At 35.3% G+C, this 13,467-nt stretch overlaps 2 protein-coding genes across 2 annotated transcripts; both read left to right on the top strand.

Moving 5' to 3' along the window:
- On the top strand, nt 266-1,100 carry LOC104784114 (putative thioredoxin H10). The gene is made up of 4 exons (XM_019244185.1): nt 266-356; nt 496-651; nt 738-860; nt 951-1,100. Exons 1-4 carry the CDS (start codon nt 318-320, stop codon nt 1,098-1,100), a joined length of 468 nt encoding a protein of 155 aa, XP_019099730.1. The 5' UTR covers nt 266-317.
- Nucleotides 1,865-6,417, top strand: LOC104781542. Its single transcript, XM_010506246.2, has 3 exons — nt 1,865-2,312; nt 2,436-2,613; nt 2,714-6,417. The coding sequence occupies exons 1-3, from the start codon at nt 2,202-2,204 to the stop codon at nt 6,415-6,417; spliced, it is 3,993 nt and encodes a 1,330-aa protein (XP_010504548.1). The 5' UTR covers nt 1,865-2,201.

The raw sequence follows: 13,467 nt of genomic DNA, 5'->3' as shown, positions 1-13,467 counted from the left end.
CAGAAAATTGTGATCTTTGAATCTCTTGTCTTTAGGGTTAAAACTGTTCTCAATACAAGAACACCAAAACACCTAATTTGAAAGGATTTAAAGGTTAATAATAAACTCTCTCAAATCCCTTGTGTTTTTTTTCCATACATAGATTTGATCAAGGTCACAAATTAACCTCGTATATGAGATGTGTCATTTGAACCTCTCTTTTTCATTATTGAAACATAAGGGTTTTGATTTTCGTTTTGGCCTGATGAAAATTTGATTCAGGGAGTGAATGCTGAGCCAATGAGAAGCAAATTTGGATTTGATTGTGTAAAGAGTTGATGGGAAATCGTTGTGCAAGAACACCTTGTTGTAGAAAGGTAATATTTCTGATAAAGCTTTTTTCCCACAAATTACAAAATCCTTGAATGTTCCAATCTTGTAACAGTTTAACGATTCATTAATAGCCATAGCTTCAGAGATAAAATGAAGAATATGTGTCCATATATGTGTTTACAGTTATGGTCATGTATATGCTGCTGCTGCAGCAACAACAACAACAAAAACAAGACTCAAACCCGAAGCCAACACGGGTCCAAAGGTAAGGTCCATCCGGTAAGCAGAATCGAGAAATGGGAAGAAAAGATCACAGAAGCTAACAGTAATGGCAAGATTGTAAGCTTTCTTTCCTAAACTAAAATTTTCCACTTTTTATATCTAGTCTTCTGAGTAACTAGGCTAAATCATTCAATCAAAAACAGCTCGTGGTAAATTTCAGCGCTCCATGGTGTGTACCTTGTAAGAAGATAGAACCAGTATTCAGGGAGCTTGCTTCTAGATACCCTTCAATGATATTTGTAACGGTTGATGTCGAAGAACTCGCTGTAAGTAAACTAAAAAACTTGTGTGTTTTGAGAAGAACGATCATCTGTTTTAGGATTTGAGATTGAGTTGGTGAAAAAACAAACACACAGGAGTTTAGTAATGAATGGAATGTGGAAGCTACACCAACGGTAGTGTTCCTTAAAGATGGAAGACAAATGGATAAACTTGTTGGTGCAGAAACCTCAGAGCTTCAGAAGAAGACAGCAGCAGCTGCTGATCTCTTTCTCAAAAATCCATAAACTCTAACACACACACACAACAGAACAGAGTTAGGTATTTCCATTGTCTGTCAAAAACCACAAGTTGCTTGCGGATAAAGTAAGTATCATGATGAGTTCTTTTTGTTACTTTGTTTGGGATTATCTTATCCTTAAAGATCTGATTTTGTAAGCCTAATCCTTTTATTAACACTTTGTCTCAGAAAAAATATTGTATCTGGCTGACAAAACACAACATGGAGATGAAGAAGAGTTTGGTGATATGATGAAGGTTTATTAGCAGCTATGGCTCTATTTCTTCTTTAGAGCTCTTTTGTGCAGATACATCTTTATCAAAAAGGTCACTAAACGAATGGCTTCTTGTGCATATTTGTTTTATAATTTTTATTTCTAATTTCACTGTGTTATTCTATCTAAAAATCTAAAGAAGAAAAAGACGTCAAACACACGGTATAGAAAGAAAGAACTTTCCATAGAAAAATATTCACCAATAAATTACGTAATTTTCAAACCCAAAACATGGTTTTGTCAACAATAACCATTTGCTTTATGTTGGCAAATTACTAAGATGCACGTTGATTTCTTTCTTATTTTAAATATTACGATTCATGACGTTTTGATTCGTTCTTTCTTGATATAAAAAGTTATTAAAAACAAAGAAACATTTTTAAAATAAGTAAATTCGATCTAGAAGAAAATAATAAAGGTGTGTTTCTTGGCGATCTCCAAAGTTGACTCTTCAAATCCAAATCGTTAAGACCTAATTAAAGAACTGGACCTCAACTTCCAAATCCAGTAGTGATAATAATCAATGCAACAACTCTCAGATCTTAATTTTCCGAACAACAAAAACGAGAAGAAGCATATTTTTAATAAATAAACTACTATATACAAGTCTGTTAAAGCATCATTACCTTGACCATTACTCATTTTGATTTTTATAAAGCATATATATTTATATATTCGTTATTGTACTTCATGACTTCATGTGCCTGATCTGATTCATATTATCATATTATATACCTCCTACCCTGCTACTTGCTTGCTTGAAAGATCACCAACAAGTTTAAAACCCAGAAAGAAAAAAAGATCATTCATCAACGATAAGTCAATCACCAAACCATGATGAAGAAGAAGAAACAGAGCAGATCCCAATCTTCTACCAAGAAAACTCTTGAACCATCCTCAGATTCATCACCTTCACCAAGACTCCTCTCCATTATCCGTTCTAAGGTGTGACTACTTCTCTCTCTTTATCATCTTCCTCTGTCTCTTCGATCTTTGCTTCTTCCTATTGCAGGTTTTTGGGTTCTTGATTTGAGCTGATGTGCTTGTTTTCTGTTTTTTTCTTTGTAGTTGGCAAGTGGTAAAGACTTGAAGCATATGTTCCGAGTCCGAGGCATGAGGAGTAAACCCGTTCCCGGATTATCTTCTCAGTCTAGAATCGTGAGATGTCCCGAGTGCCACAAACTTCTCCAAGAACCTTTAGATGCGACTTCCTACAAATGTGGTGGATGCGACTCGATTCTTCATGGTACGATCGCCTTCTTTAAGTCTCTCTACTCTCATTTACAGGTAACCAACCTCATGCATATAAGTGTTTTCCTTTTCTTGTGTTCTTTCTTTGAATGCAGCAAAACGTTTGGAACTGGAAGGCAATGATAACACAAACACTATTCCCAAGGCTCTTCTTTCTTCTCAAAACCATAGTTTAAGTACCGAGGTAGAATCTGCAGAAGGTGGTAGTAGAACTCCAGTGAGGAGTGTTCAACGGGAGTACAATTCAAGGGCATCACCTTCTGTTGAAAGGGGATATCATTCAGAAACTGTTAACAAGCATGAGACATCTGATATCCACAGAGAATGGATGAGAAGGGCTGATGAGTTCAGTGTGACGGGTGATTCTGATGCGTTTGCTTCAGCAAGAAGCTCTCCGTATAACTCACGCAGCAGTACCTCGCAATGGAAACAACATGAGGGAAGATACGAAGACCCACCTCGGGTTCCTTTCTATCCAGGAAGTCCTTCCCCTTCTTCTGCATATGAATATGGCTACAGTAGCCCCTTTCACGGGTCTCATGTTTCTGCATCAGAGCAGTCTTATAATCATCATCAACCAAACCAATTCAAGCAATATGGAAGAGAAGGCTCGTTTCAAGAATCTTCTGTTGCTTCACCTACCCGTTTTCCGGGTGAGACATCTACTGGAAAGTACTATCCCCGGTCTTCTCAGTCTCAGCATCACGATCTTCAGTATCATAATCTATATGAATCCAGTAACTCTACAACCCCGATTCGTCCTGTGTACTCTGAGAGTAGTTATCAAGCAGCTGCAGCCCCAAATCGCTCCACATACTCTAAGCATTCCGTAGGGATTTCTAAGAGTGACACTAGTAGTAAGAAGAGCTCTCGCAGGGACAAGAAACGGTATGTCAGAGAAAGGAATCCTGTGGTGAAGCACCATATTCTTCCTTCAGCTGGTGGTGCGCCTTTTGCTACTTGTTCCTATTGCTTGGAACTTCTACAGCTTCCTCAGGTTTCTCCCCAAGGGAAACATAAGAGATATCAAGTGAGATGTGGCAGTTGTTCCGGTATACTTAAGTTCTCTCTTCGAGGGAAAACAGATACTGTCCAGGATTCACCTAGCTTTCTGGATTCTGGCATGGGTTTTGCTGATGAGACTGTTACTAATCACCAGGATTCAGCTTCAGAAGGTCATGAAGAGATTTATCCAGATGGAAGTTATCTGCCGTGTTTAGACGACGATTATGGAGATATAATCTGCAAAAGCACCGATGCTGTTATATTGAACCGAAGTCAGGACACACTGGAGGATAAGGGCATTAAAGAAGACATAAAGAACATATCTAGCATTTTTTTAGATTCAAAATTGGAGGCATTGCAGCCTCATCTGAAACCTTTGGCGAACCACAGATTACGAAAGCAACAACCTGCATCAAGTGATACTATTGCAGAGACTTCAAGGAATCATGTAGAGCAATCTCAGGAAGCTCATTCAGAAAAGTCAACCGAGATGGATAATAACATTATTGAAAGAGTCAGTTGCAATTTAGAAGAGTCTGAATATGAGAACAATGAACATATTAAGCCAGAAGAGGTAGTTGGAGAAGGATCAGGTGAGTCCCTGGAGGTTCCAGAATACAAGAACGAAAGGATGAGTGAAACAAGAGAACAAGCTGAGAGAGATGCAGAGAGATCGATATCTCATTGTAAGGAACTTCTATACAAGAAAGAATACGTCTATGAAACATGCGTACTGTCCGAGGATACCAGGGACACTCACGAGATTGAATGGGAGGAGACTCAAGAAAATGAAGAATGTGGAGACGAACATACATGGGAAGAGAACATGGGAGACAAACCGTGGATGCATTTGGGGACATCACAGTATATTGGAGATTCAATCAATGACAGCAGCTTACGCTATAGTGAAACATTTGAGGATACATCACTCAAGAAAGATATTGAGGACATCTCGAACATATATTCAGATCCAATGTCAACTACACCACAGTCTCCCCTGAAATCTTTGGTGAACGAGAATCAGAGGTTTATAGGACATCCTGCCCAATTATGTGAAGCTATAGTCACAATATCCAGGATCCATGAGGAGCAGTCCAAGCATAGGTATGAGAATTTAAAAGAAAGACAAGAGTTGGAAATGACTATCAGTGACAGAGTCAGGTGTGAGTTAGAGGAGTCTAGAGAAAAGATAAACGAAACTCTTGAGCTGAACAAGGTGGGCGAAGATGGATCTATTGTTTCTCTCGAGAAGGCGAGTGGGGCAGGTGAAGAGGGACTAGTATCTCATCAAATGGAGTCTCCAAACGAGAATTTAGAAACTTCCTATGGAACACTAGAAACAGTTTATCTAGAAGGAAGCGGTTTTGCAGGTGAAAGAACGTGGGAAGAGACAGTGGAAGATAGAGCGGGGCTGCATTTGGAGGAATATGAAAGCAACTATGAGAATTACAGCATACCATTTTGCACGCATGATTATGAGCTAGGGACAATACTTGAACCAGACAAGGATCCTGATGGAAGATCAGAATCCAATTCACAAAGTTCCTTCAATGAAAATGGAGGATCAGAAGAGAGAGTCGTGCTTCATGATTCTCAAGATGCTATAACAGAGCATTCCCAGTATGAGTATGAGAGCTCAAGCAAAATGAGTAACACCGTTTTTGACGTAGTCAGGTCTGATTTACAGGAGCTTAAATATGAGACAAATGAAACGCTTGGGCCAAACAAGATGGTGAGAGATGGATCTGTTGTTTCTGTGTCTCAAGAGGAGGAGCCCTGGCTAGTGGATGAGAACAAAACCGAAGCGCTAAAAGATGGTGTTATGGTGAAAGATGGACCATCGCTGCACTTGGAAAAATGTGAAAATGAATCAATAAAAGTGGAAGAAACACTCGAATGGACTTCAGAAAGAGCTCCAACATTTCGGCTCCATGAGTCTGAGCTAGGGGCAATACTGGAATTTGACGACGATGCTGATGACAGATCACATAATAGTTCAAGGAGTTCCTTCAATGACCATGAACTTTCAAAAGAAAGACAGTTGTTCAATGTGGAGGAGCCTCAGCTGGTGATTGATGGCAGAACCGAACCGCTACAAGTAGGCGAAATGGCAAAAGATACAATATCACTGGAGTTGGAAGAGTGTGAAAATGAATCAATGAAAGTAGATGAGACATTTGAATGGACACCAGGGAGAACTTTGACATTTCGTCGCCACGAATGTGAGGTAGGGACAAAGCATGAACCAGACGCAGATGATATATTCAGGCTGAGTCTTGACGGCACACTTGAACAAGAGAGAAGGGTATTGATGTCTCAAGATAAGCAAGAAAATGCATGGAACACCTTTAAAAAATGTGATGCTGACGAAGATATACCAGCATTTAGTTCAAGGGTGTCTTCAGAGGACTATAAATCTCCAAGTAAAATGGCAGAACTAGATAGTGAAGGTGAAGAGGAGATATCAAGAGCCCATCTAGAGCATTTTCAGAAAGAGAATGAGAAGTCAAGACTAACCTCTGAACCATATGCTCACATCTACAGCAGAACAGAGCCTTCTGAAATCGTGGGTTTGCGTCTTGCGTTATACCAAACGCAAAAATCACCTCTACGGTCGCCTCTCACGTCACCAATTCATACTCCTATAGGTTCTCCACTGCATTACCTGATGGCTTCACAAATCCGTTCTCCAATAACTTCAATAATAAATTCCCGCATAGTTTCACCACTTCGTTCCCCAATTAACTCATCTGGTTCACTATCTGATGTATTGTTCCTCAGCAAAAAACGTTGATGACAAGAAAACAGAAGCATTCTTCCAAGCTTTCTTAGTTTTTCCCCCATGCTTCAAGGCTTAACCTGCGATGCAAAACAGTGTGTACATTGTTTCAATTTTGTTTTCAGAGTGATTGGATTACATGTAAGGTTTCCTACATACGGTAAAAATCAATTCATTCAGTAGATAAATCTGGTTTTTAACAGATTCGAGACTCATCAGATAAAGTGGAATTGACTCTACAAATCCACTAAACCAGTTTGCTCAACAAAAATTACCCTAAGTTCATACATTGCAAAACATAAATATTGTTAGAGTTTTGATTCCAACAGAGTAAGAAAGCAAGAGATAAAACAGAGTATGAATATATCACAATCTTGTATCGATTGTGATAAGAAACTCAGTGTAAGAAAGAACTTTTTATTGATCTCGAACTGTGGTTTTACATCCATGATACAATAGGTTTATATACGTAGCAAACAGACACAAGAAGTGAATAGATGTGTCTTATGGTTTTATAACTAAACGACACAATTTAATCTAAAAGTTACGACTCTTAACATAAACTTAATTATCGATCAACAAATATTCCATCCAGAAAAATCGTAACATGCAGCACAGAAAAACAAGGCAAACACAAATAATTTGTTGCAATGAATGATCGAAATCAGCACCTACAGAGAGACAAAGTCCAGATCATATGAACAGAAAAGCTTCTCCTACATGATATATCCAAGTGAGGCATCACTAAGTCCAATGTTACTCTCCTCTGCTTATGCGAATTTACGAGAAGAATCAAATAATTTTACTTTATGAAAACTTGAATTATACCACATTGATCCACGTGCTCTAATAGTGCTAATGATCTCTCCTTTTGCTTCCATTGTCTTCAAAGAGACAAAACAAAAACAGCACAATCGACAAGAAATTTTTTATAGCTCATACTAGTATACACTTTGAACAAAATAAGTAAAGTTTCAATCTTTACATAGTAAGTAATCACAGACTGAAATGAAAACTCAAATGTGGTGGTCTCTTTCTTACCTTTTAAGAGAGACGACTTCGGAAAGGCTCCGACCCATTCTCAGACATAACCAGTAAAACCCAGTGGAAACGGGAAAAAAAATCGAATCTTTTTTGTGCTATGTTTAAAGTACATCGTTGCTTCTCCTGCCATCTCCAGCTTTAGATCTCTCCGACTCCGTAACGAGAATGCCGTATAATCCAAATCTCTTTCAGAGGAAAGCAAGACATCGTTTTTCACACTTCACGACATTCTATAGACACAACACACTCTTCAAATACGTGCCGTTTTGAGTAATTACGACACTTCTCTATACCATTCGACATATACACACTTGAAAAACGTGCCGTTTTGAATCATCATTACGCTTCGTACCATTTTAGCTACACACTCTTGAACAACGTGACGTTTTTAAGCAATGTGATGTAAAAACCCTCTTTCTCCAACTTGTCCTGCTTCTTCATTACTCAAATGGTATATCTCATATTCTCATGGATTCTAGTTGGGAAACTCAGTCAACATTATGCAAAAAGTATACATGTGACTAAATCATATGATCATATCACAAACAGCAAACTATATCATATGATCGTCTACAACATATTAATGTAAAATTAAATACATTGTTCTTTGACTAGACCGTGACATGGTCCCATGACTCCCCCATCTATAAACGTTTTTATGATTATGAACACATCTTCACGGACTGCAAAAGAGGTCAAAAGACTACTCATATAAAGGGTTTAAAACAAACAAAGCAAAACCAAATCAGATCCCCCATTGTATTATTTTTTTTTTTCTGTTTCGTTTCCGTACAAGTGTTTAGTGTGTGTACCTTTGAAGATTTACATAAATTTTTTGGGAGTATCTTTAACTTTCCCTAGCTAAACTACAATAATATCATCATTCTTTGGAAAAAAAAAATGAAAAACGAACTTCAGTAATATTTGAAGAAATCTGAAGTAATTAGAAATTTAATCAGGGTCATGCATGTTTTCCATAGCAAAAACATGGTTACTATTAAAAGATTTTTTAAACTGCAAAAAAAAAAAGAAGAAAAACAAAACAGTGAGAACCACAGGTAATAAATGTCAAGATTTATGTTACGATTTGAGAGAGAGATCAAATCTAAAGGGAGATTGTGACTGTCCTCAAGGGGGAAGAGAGAGACAAAGAGTGATCATTGTGGAAGCAAGCTTTTGAATTTTCATTGTAAATTATGTTTCTCTCTTCCCCAAAAAACAAAATATTTTGATTCTTTTTCGGGAGATTTGCTATGATATCCTAGAATTTATTAGAAACAACCAAAGTAACCTATCAAAATTTTACAATATTTGTAGAGCACATTTTTACCATATTATCCCTCAAAATATTATTCATTTTCCTTCTTAATTACTGAAATATTATAAAAATCTCACATAAAATTAAACATTAAATGTTCAGAATATTATTTGAAAACAAAATTTAAAAATGGAAATATTAGGAAAACGAAAATTTAAATTTTGAATTAATAAAGGAAATAATTTAATAAGGGAATTAAATGAAAAATGAAATATTTTTTTAAAAGATTAATCGCTTAAGTTACCTCTCATCTTCAATCTACCAACAATGTCCATTGTTCATCTTCTGCAATATTAAGTATATCAAAAGCATTGGTTAAATCTGAAAATTTGGAAATCATTGAAGTGGAAACTGTAAGTTATCGTTTTGTTTGTTTTCCGTTGAATATTGTACTAGTTTTTTTTAATAAACTTTTGGTTTGTAGGTTGTTTGAACACAACAAATGGTGAAGAACAAACAAAATTGCACCCTTAATCTCCAGTATTCAACAATCATAGAGATGGAGGTAATTCTTCTAGAACTCTTATTGATGTGGAATCTGAAAGTTTAATTAGTCTGTATGTTTTGACAGACTTCCTGAAAACAAACTGGTGTAAAGTCTGTGTTGTTTTAGTGGACTAGGATTTATCATCAAATTTACTACAAGTCAGCAGATTTACGTAAACGTCTTCGCATTTTTGGTAGACTTTGAAAATATGTTTGTTACACTTATAGTTAGTCTGCGGGTTTTGATAGATTGCGGTAAAGTTTTTGCATTTTTGGTAGACTTGAAAACTAAATTTGTTAGACTTGTTGTTAGTATGCAGAGATTCATAAACTTTGCATAAAGTCTATGCATTTTTGGTGGAGTTAAATAATATTTTTATTAGACTTATAGTTAGTCTGCAGAGTTTTATAGACTTTACTAAAGTCTTCACATTTTTGGCAGACTTCAAAAATATATCTGTCAGACTTATAGTTAGTCTGCGGAGTTTCATAGACTTCAGTAAAGTCTTCGCATTTTTGGAAGACTATAAAAATATATTTGTTAGACTTATAGTTAATCTGTGGAGTTTCACAGACTTCATTAATGTCTTCGCATTTTTGGAAGACTTCAAAAATATATTTGTCAGACTTATAGTTAGTATACGGAGAGTCATAGACTTTGCATACAGTCTACGCATTTTTGGTAAACTTCGAAAATATGTTTGTTAGACTTATAGTTAGTCTGCGAAATTTTATAAACTTTGGTAAAGTCTTCGCAACTTTAGCAGACTTCAAAAATATGTTTTTTAGACTTATACTTAGTCTACGAAGTTTATTCAGTAAAGTCTTCGCATTTTTAACAGACTCTAAAAATATGTTTGTTTGTTAGACTTATAGTTAGTCTACAGAGTTTATTCGGGTTAGTCTTTGCATTTTTAGCAGACTTGTTCGGTAGTAGTTTTTTTTATACTCCATGATCCTTTGATTCACTTTACTAATCTAATAATCTTATTTTACAGGAAACTAATGGCATTGATGAAACTAGTGACACCATTGATGAGGGTGGTGGAGATGATGAAAAAAGTGGTACTCTTGATGGATATTGTGTAGATGAGGAAAAAAGTGAAACTCTTGATGGATATTGTGTAAAAGAGGAAAAAAGTGGTACTACGGTGGTATGGATATCAATATTGTTTTTGCCCTTTGAACCTTTGAACTTCAGAATAGGAGGGCCATTAACGTTTGATGGACGACCAATCTTCGCTCCGAGAGCGGGAACAACAGTGTAAGCCCATATTTGAAGGGCTTGTATAAACCTGTGTATTGTGTACGACTGTGCCGTATAATCTAGACGTTTCATAGACTCAATCAGCTGCTTGAAAACCATTCTGCCCCAAGGATAGTTTTCAAACTTTGGTTTATCAAAAACCATGCGAGCTGTTTGAGAACTAAGCCGTTTTTTATCATCGTATCCCAAGATGACAGATACTATAGACAAATATGCAAACCTAGTCTTGTCTTCATCTGAAGACCATGTCGCAACATCTTTACACACCTTTCTCAAATCATTTTTGCAAGGATTCATCTTCCCTTTGATTTTCATCTTTTTCCACAAATCTTTATGCAGCTTTGTCTCTTCAAACCCCTCACAATCATCTGGAAAAGTTGCACAGTTCAAAGTGGTGATCTCTGCGAACTCCGATAGAGAGAATCTAGCTGGTTTTTCACCAAATTTTGTATTTCTTCTTACAAACAAGTTGTTTCAGGAGAAGATATTCCATAACCTTGGAAGACCATGTGAATTTGTTATCAATAAACCGTACAATTACCCCAAGAGGAGATTCACGGATGTTGTTCCAGACTTCTTCTCTGACAGCAATTTCAACATCTTCGAGAAAATCAACTTTGCTGTGATAATTGATACTTTTCTTGGGCTTTGGCTCACAACCAAGTGAAAACAAACGCATTGGAAATCCTAAATCGATGTTTGTTTGAACATCCATCCGGTAAAACATTCATAAAACAAATGAATTATCAAAACTTTTTAAAAACAAATCATATAAAGTGAAATAAGTGTCTTGAAATGTATAATACGAATCTGCTGTTGATCGATTTCTTTTTAATGTTAAGCAAACTAAACCAAATTCAAACAATTTAGCCAAGATAAAAAATTACAGAAAGAGAAACACAACTTAACAAACAAACAAAAAAAATTGGCACGACCACAGTCGAAAGAAAAAAAAAAGAATAGTTTGATCAAAAGTCTTATGTTATAACTAATTATTCCATCAAATTCAACAATCCCACAAAAAGTGTTACTTATACAGTAAATAATTAATCAAAGTTTGTCGAAGGGAATTAAAAATTGGAGGTAGTTGTAGATAAAAGTACAATCATAAAGCTTAATCGTATAATCTTTGTAACACAACCACTGTTTACCTTACCAATGGAGAACAATCGGCCAAAGAATGATAATTGAACAGGAAATTTCAGTTGTCGGTGAGTTGAGAAGCCGGTGACACAAACGACGGCGCAGATGTTTTTTTTTTGTTTCGTTTTTCTTTTTTTTGTTGGTGTCATCTACTCTCCAGGTTATTTTTTAAATTATGTTTTCCACATTTAAAAGCCCAATTAGGCTATATTAAATTTTAAAGGCCCATTAGTCTAATTATTAAACAATTCGTATATATGTATATATGTGGAATGAAACAAATCAATAATGTTTTTACATTAGTAAGAAATATTTTATAAGGGTAGGTTTGGAATTATAATAATCTTGACATAAAAAGTGAGTTATCTAGGGAATAAAAAAATTAGGTGGGTTATCGTAGCTATTTCTTATAAAAAGTAGGTTATCCCGGATAATTTTCACTTCTTTTTCCAATAGGAACTTTCTCATTGTAGATATGAAATATGAAGCTTCCCCATTATTTCCTTTGTTTTATTTCCCCTTTTGATCTCACAAAACTATTTTGGTGAAAAAAAAAAATTGTTTCAAGGGTTGTACAATTATTGGTACCAGCATAGTAAGCATACGATACCCACTCACTCCTCTTTGCAATAATTCTCTTTTACACATCACAATCAACTGTACATTATTTTGATTCATGCACCGTTCTAGCTAAATAAAACACAAAAGTTGAGCACTGTATAACATTACTAAACCATTTAACTTTCGAATGATTATTTTATTCACTCATTACTATCAAATTCATGATTCAGCAATTTGTTTATTACCACCGCACTTATGCAACTTCTACGACTTCAAACGCACCTTTTTTTTACCGACTCTGCGATTTGAATATTTTGTTCATAAACTATAACAGCTGTTTTAGAGTATATAGTCAATCTATTCCTTTAAATATGTCAGAAAACCCTTAAGCATCTTATGTTGGGTCTAAATGGTAGTATAAAATTTGAGCTCTTGAGGTAATGTTATGGTCTGATTTTTGGTTACATCATTTACACAAATACAAAACTTAGAAAAAGTTGAGGAATTCTAGTAAACATCATTTGGTTGTAGTATACATATTTGATATTTATATAATGTCATAAACTTTTAACAAATAGTACAACGTTGTACTGTAGTATCCATGTCTAACTTGCTACGCGGGTGTTGGCTTGTAGTATGAATAATTATCATTCTATTGGACCCCTTATTAAATGGTATTTTGGATACATATATAGACATTAATAGTTGCCTACACAACTTGATGACTTTTACTATCATTATTGTCGTTGTTATACTTCGATCCATTTGAAGATATGTATAAAGCATTCATATTTCTCGAGTGCATTATATGTATGTTATGTATAAAACATTATAGTCTTTGGTTTAAGTAAATGGTGTGTTATTTTAAAAAGAAAGAAAAAATCTAACAAATATCCAATTTTTTTGATAATTTGATTCTTTTGTTGATTGAAAATTCAAAACTATTTTAAAGTGATTTTATCATTAACTAAAAACAAACATCCAACAAAAACTACAGCCATTGAATCTGTTTAAAGAAAAATCGTGATAGAGATGCGTCGTAGTTCATGGTTGCCCCATTTGTTAGATATTCACTTATCTTCTTTTAACAATACAATTTAGGATAAAATACTAAAATCGAGATTTATCATTATTTTGCAATGCAATCCTGTGGTGTTTTAGATTATACCACTAACACCATTAGTAATTTGAAAACAAAATTCTGATTTAAGCTCAAAAAAATGTATTATATAAAGAAAACAGTATC

Source organism: Camelina sativa, chromosome 4 (genome assembly GCF_000633955.1).
Source record: "Camelina sativa cultivar DH55 chromosome 4, Cs, whole genome shotgun sequence".
Lineage (NCBI taxonomy): Eukaryota > Viridiplantae > Streptophyta > Magnoliopsida > Brassicales > Brassicaceae > Camelina > Camelina sativa.
This window is presented reverse-complemented; position numbering and strand designations above follow the sequence as displayed.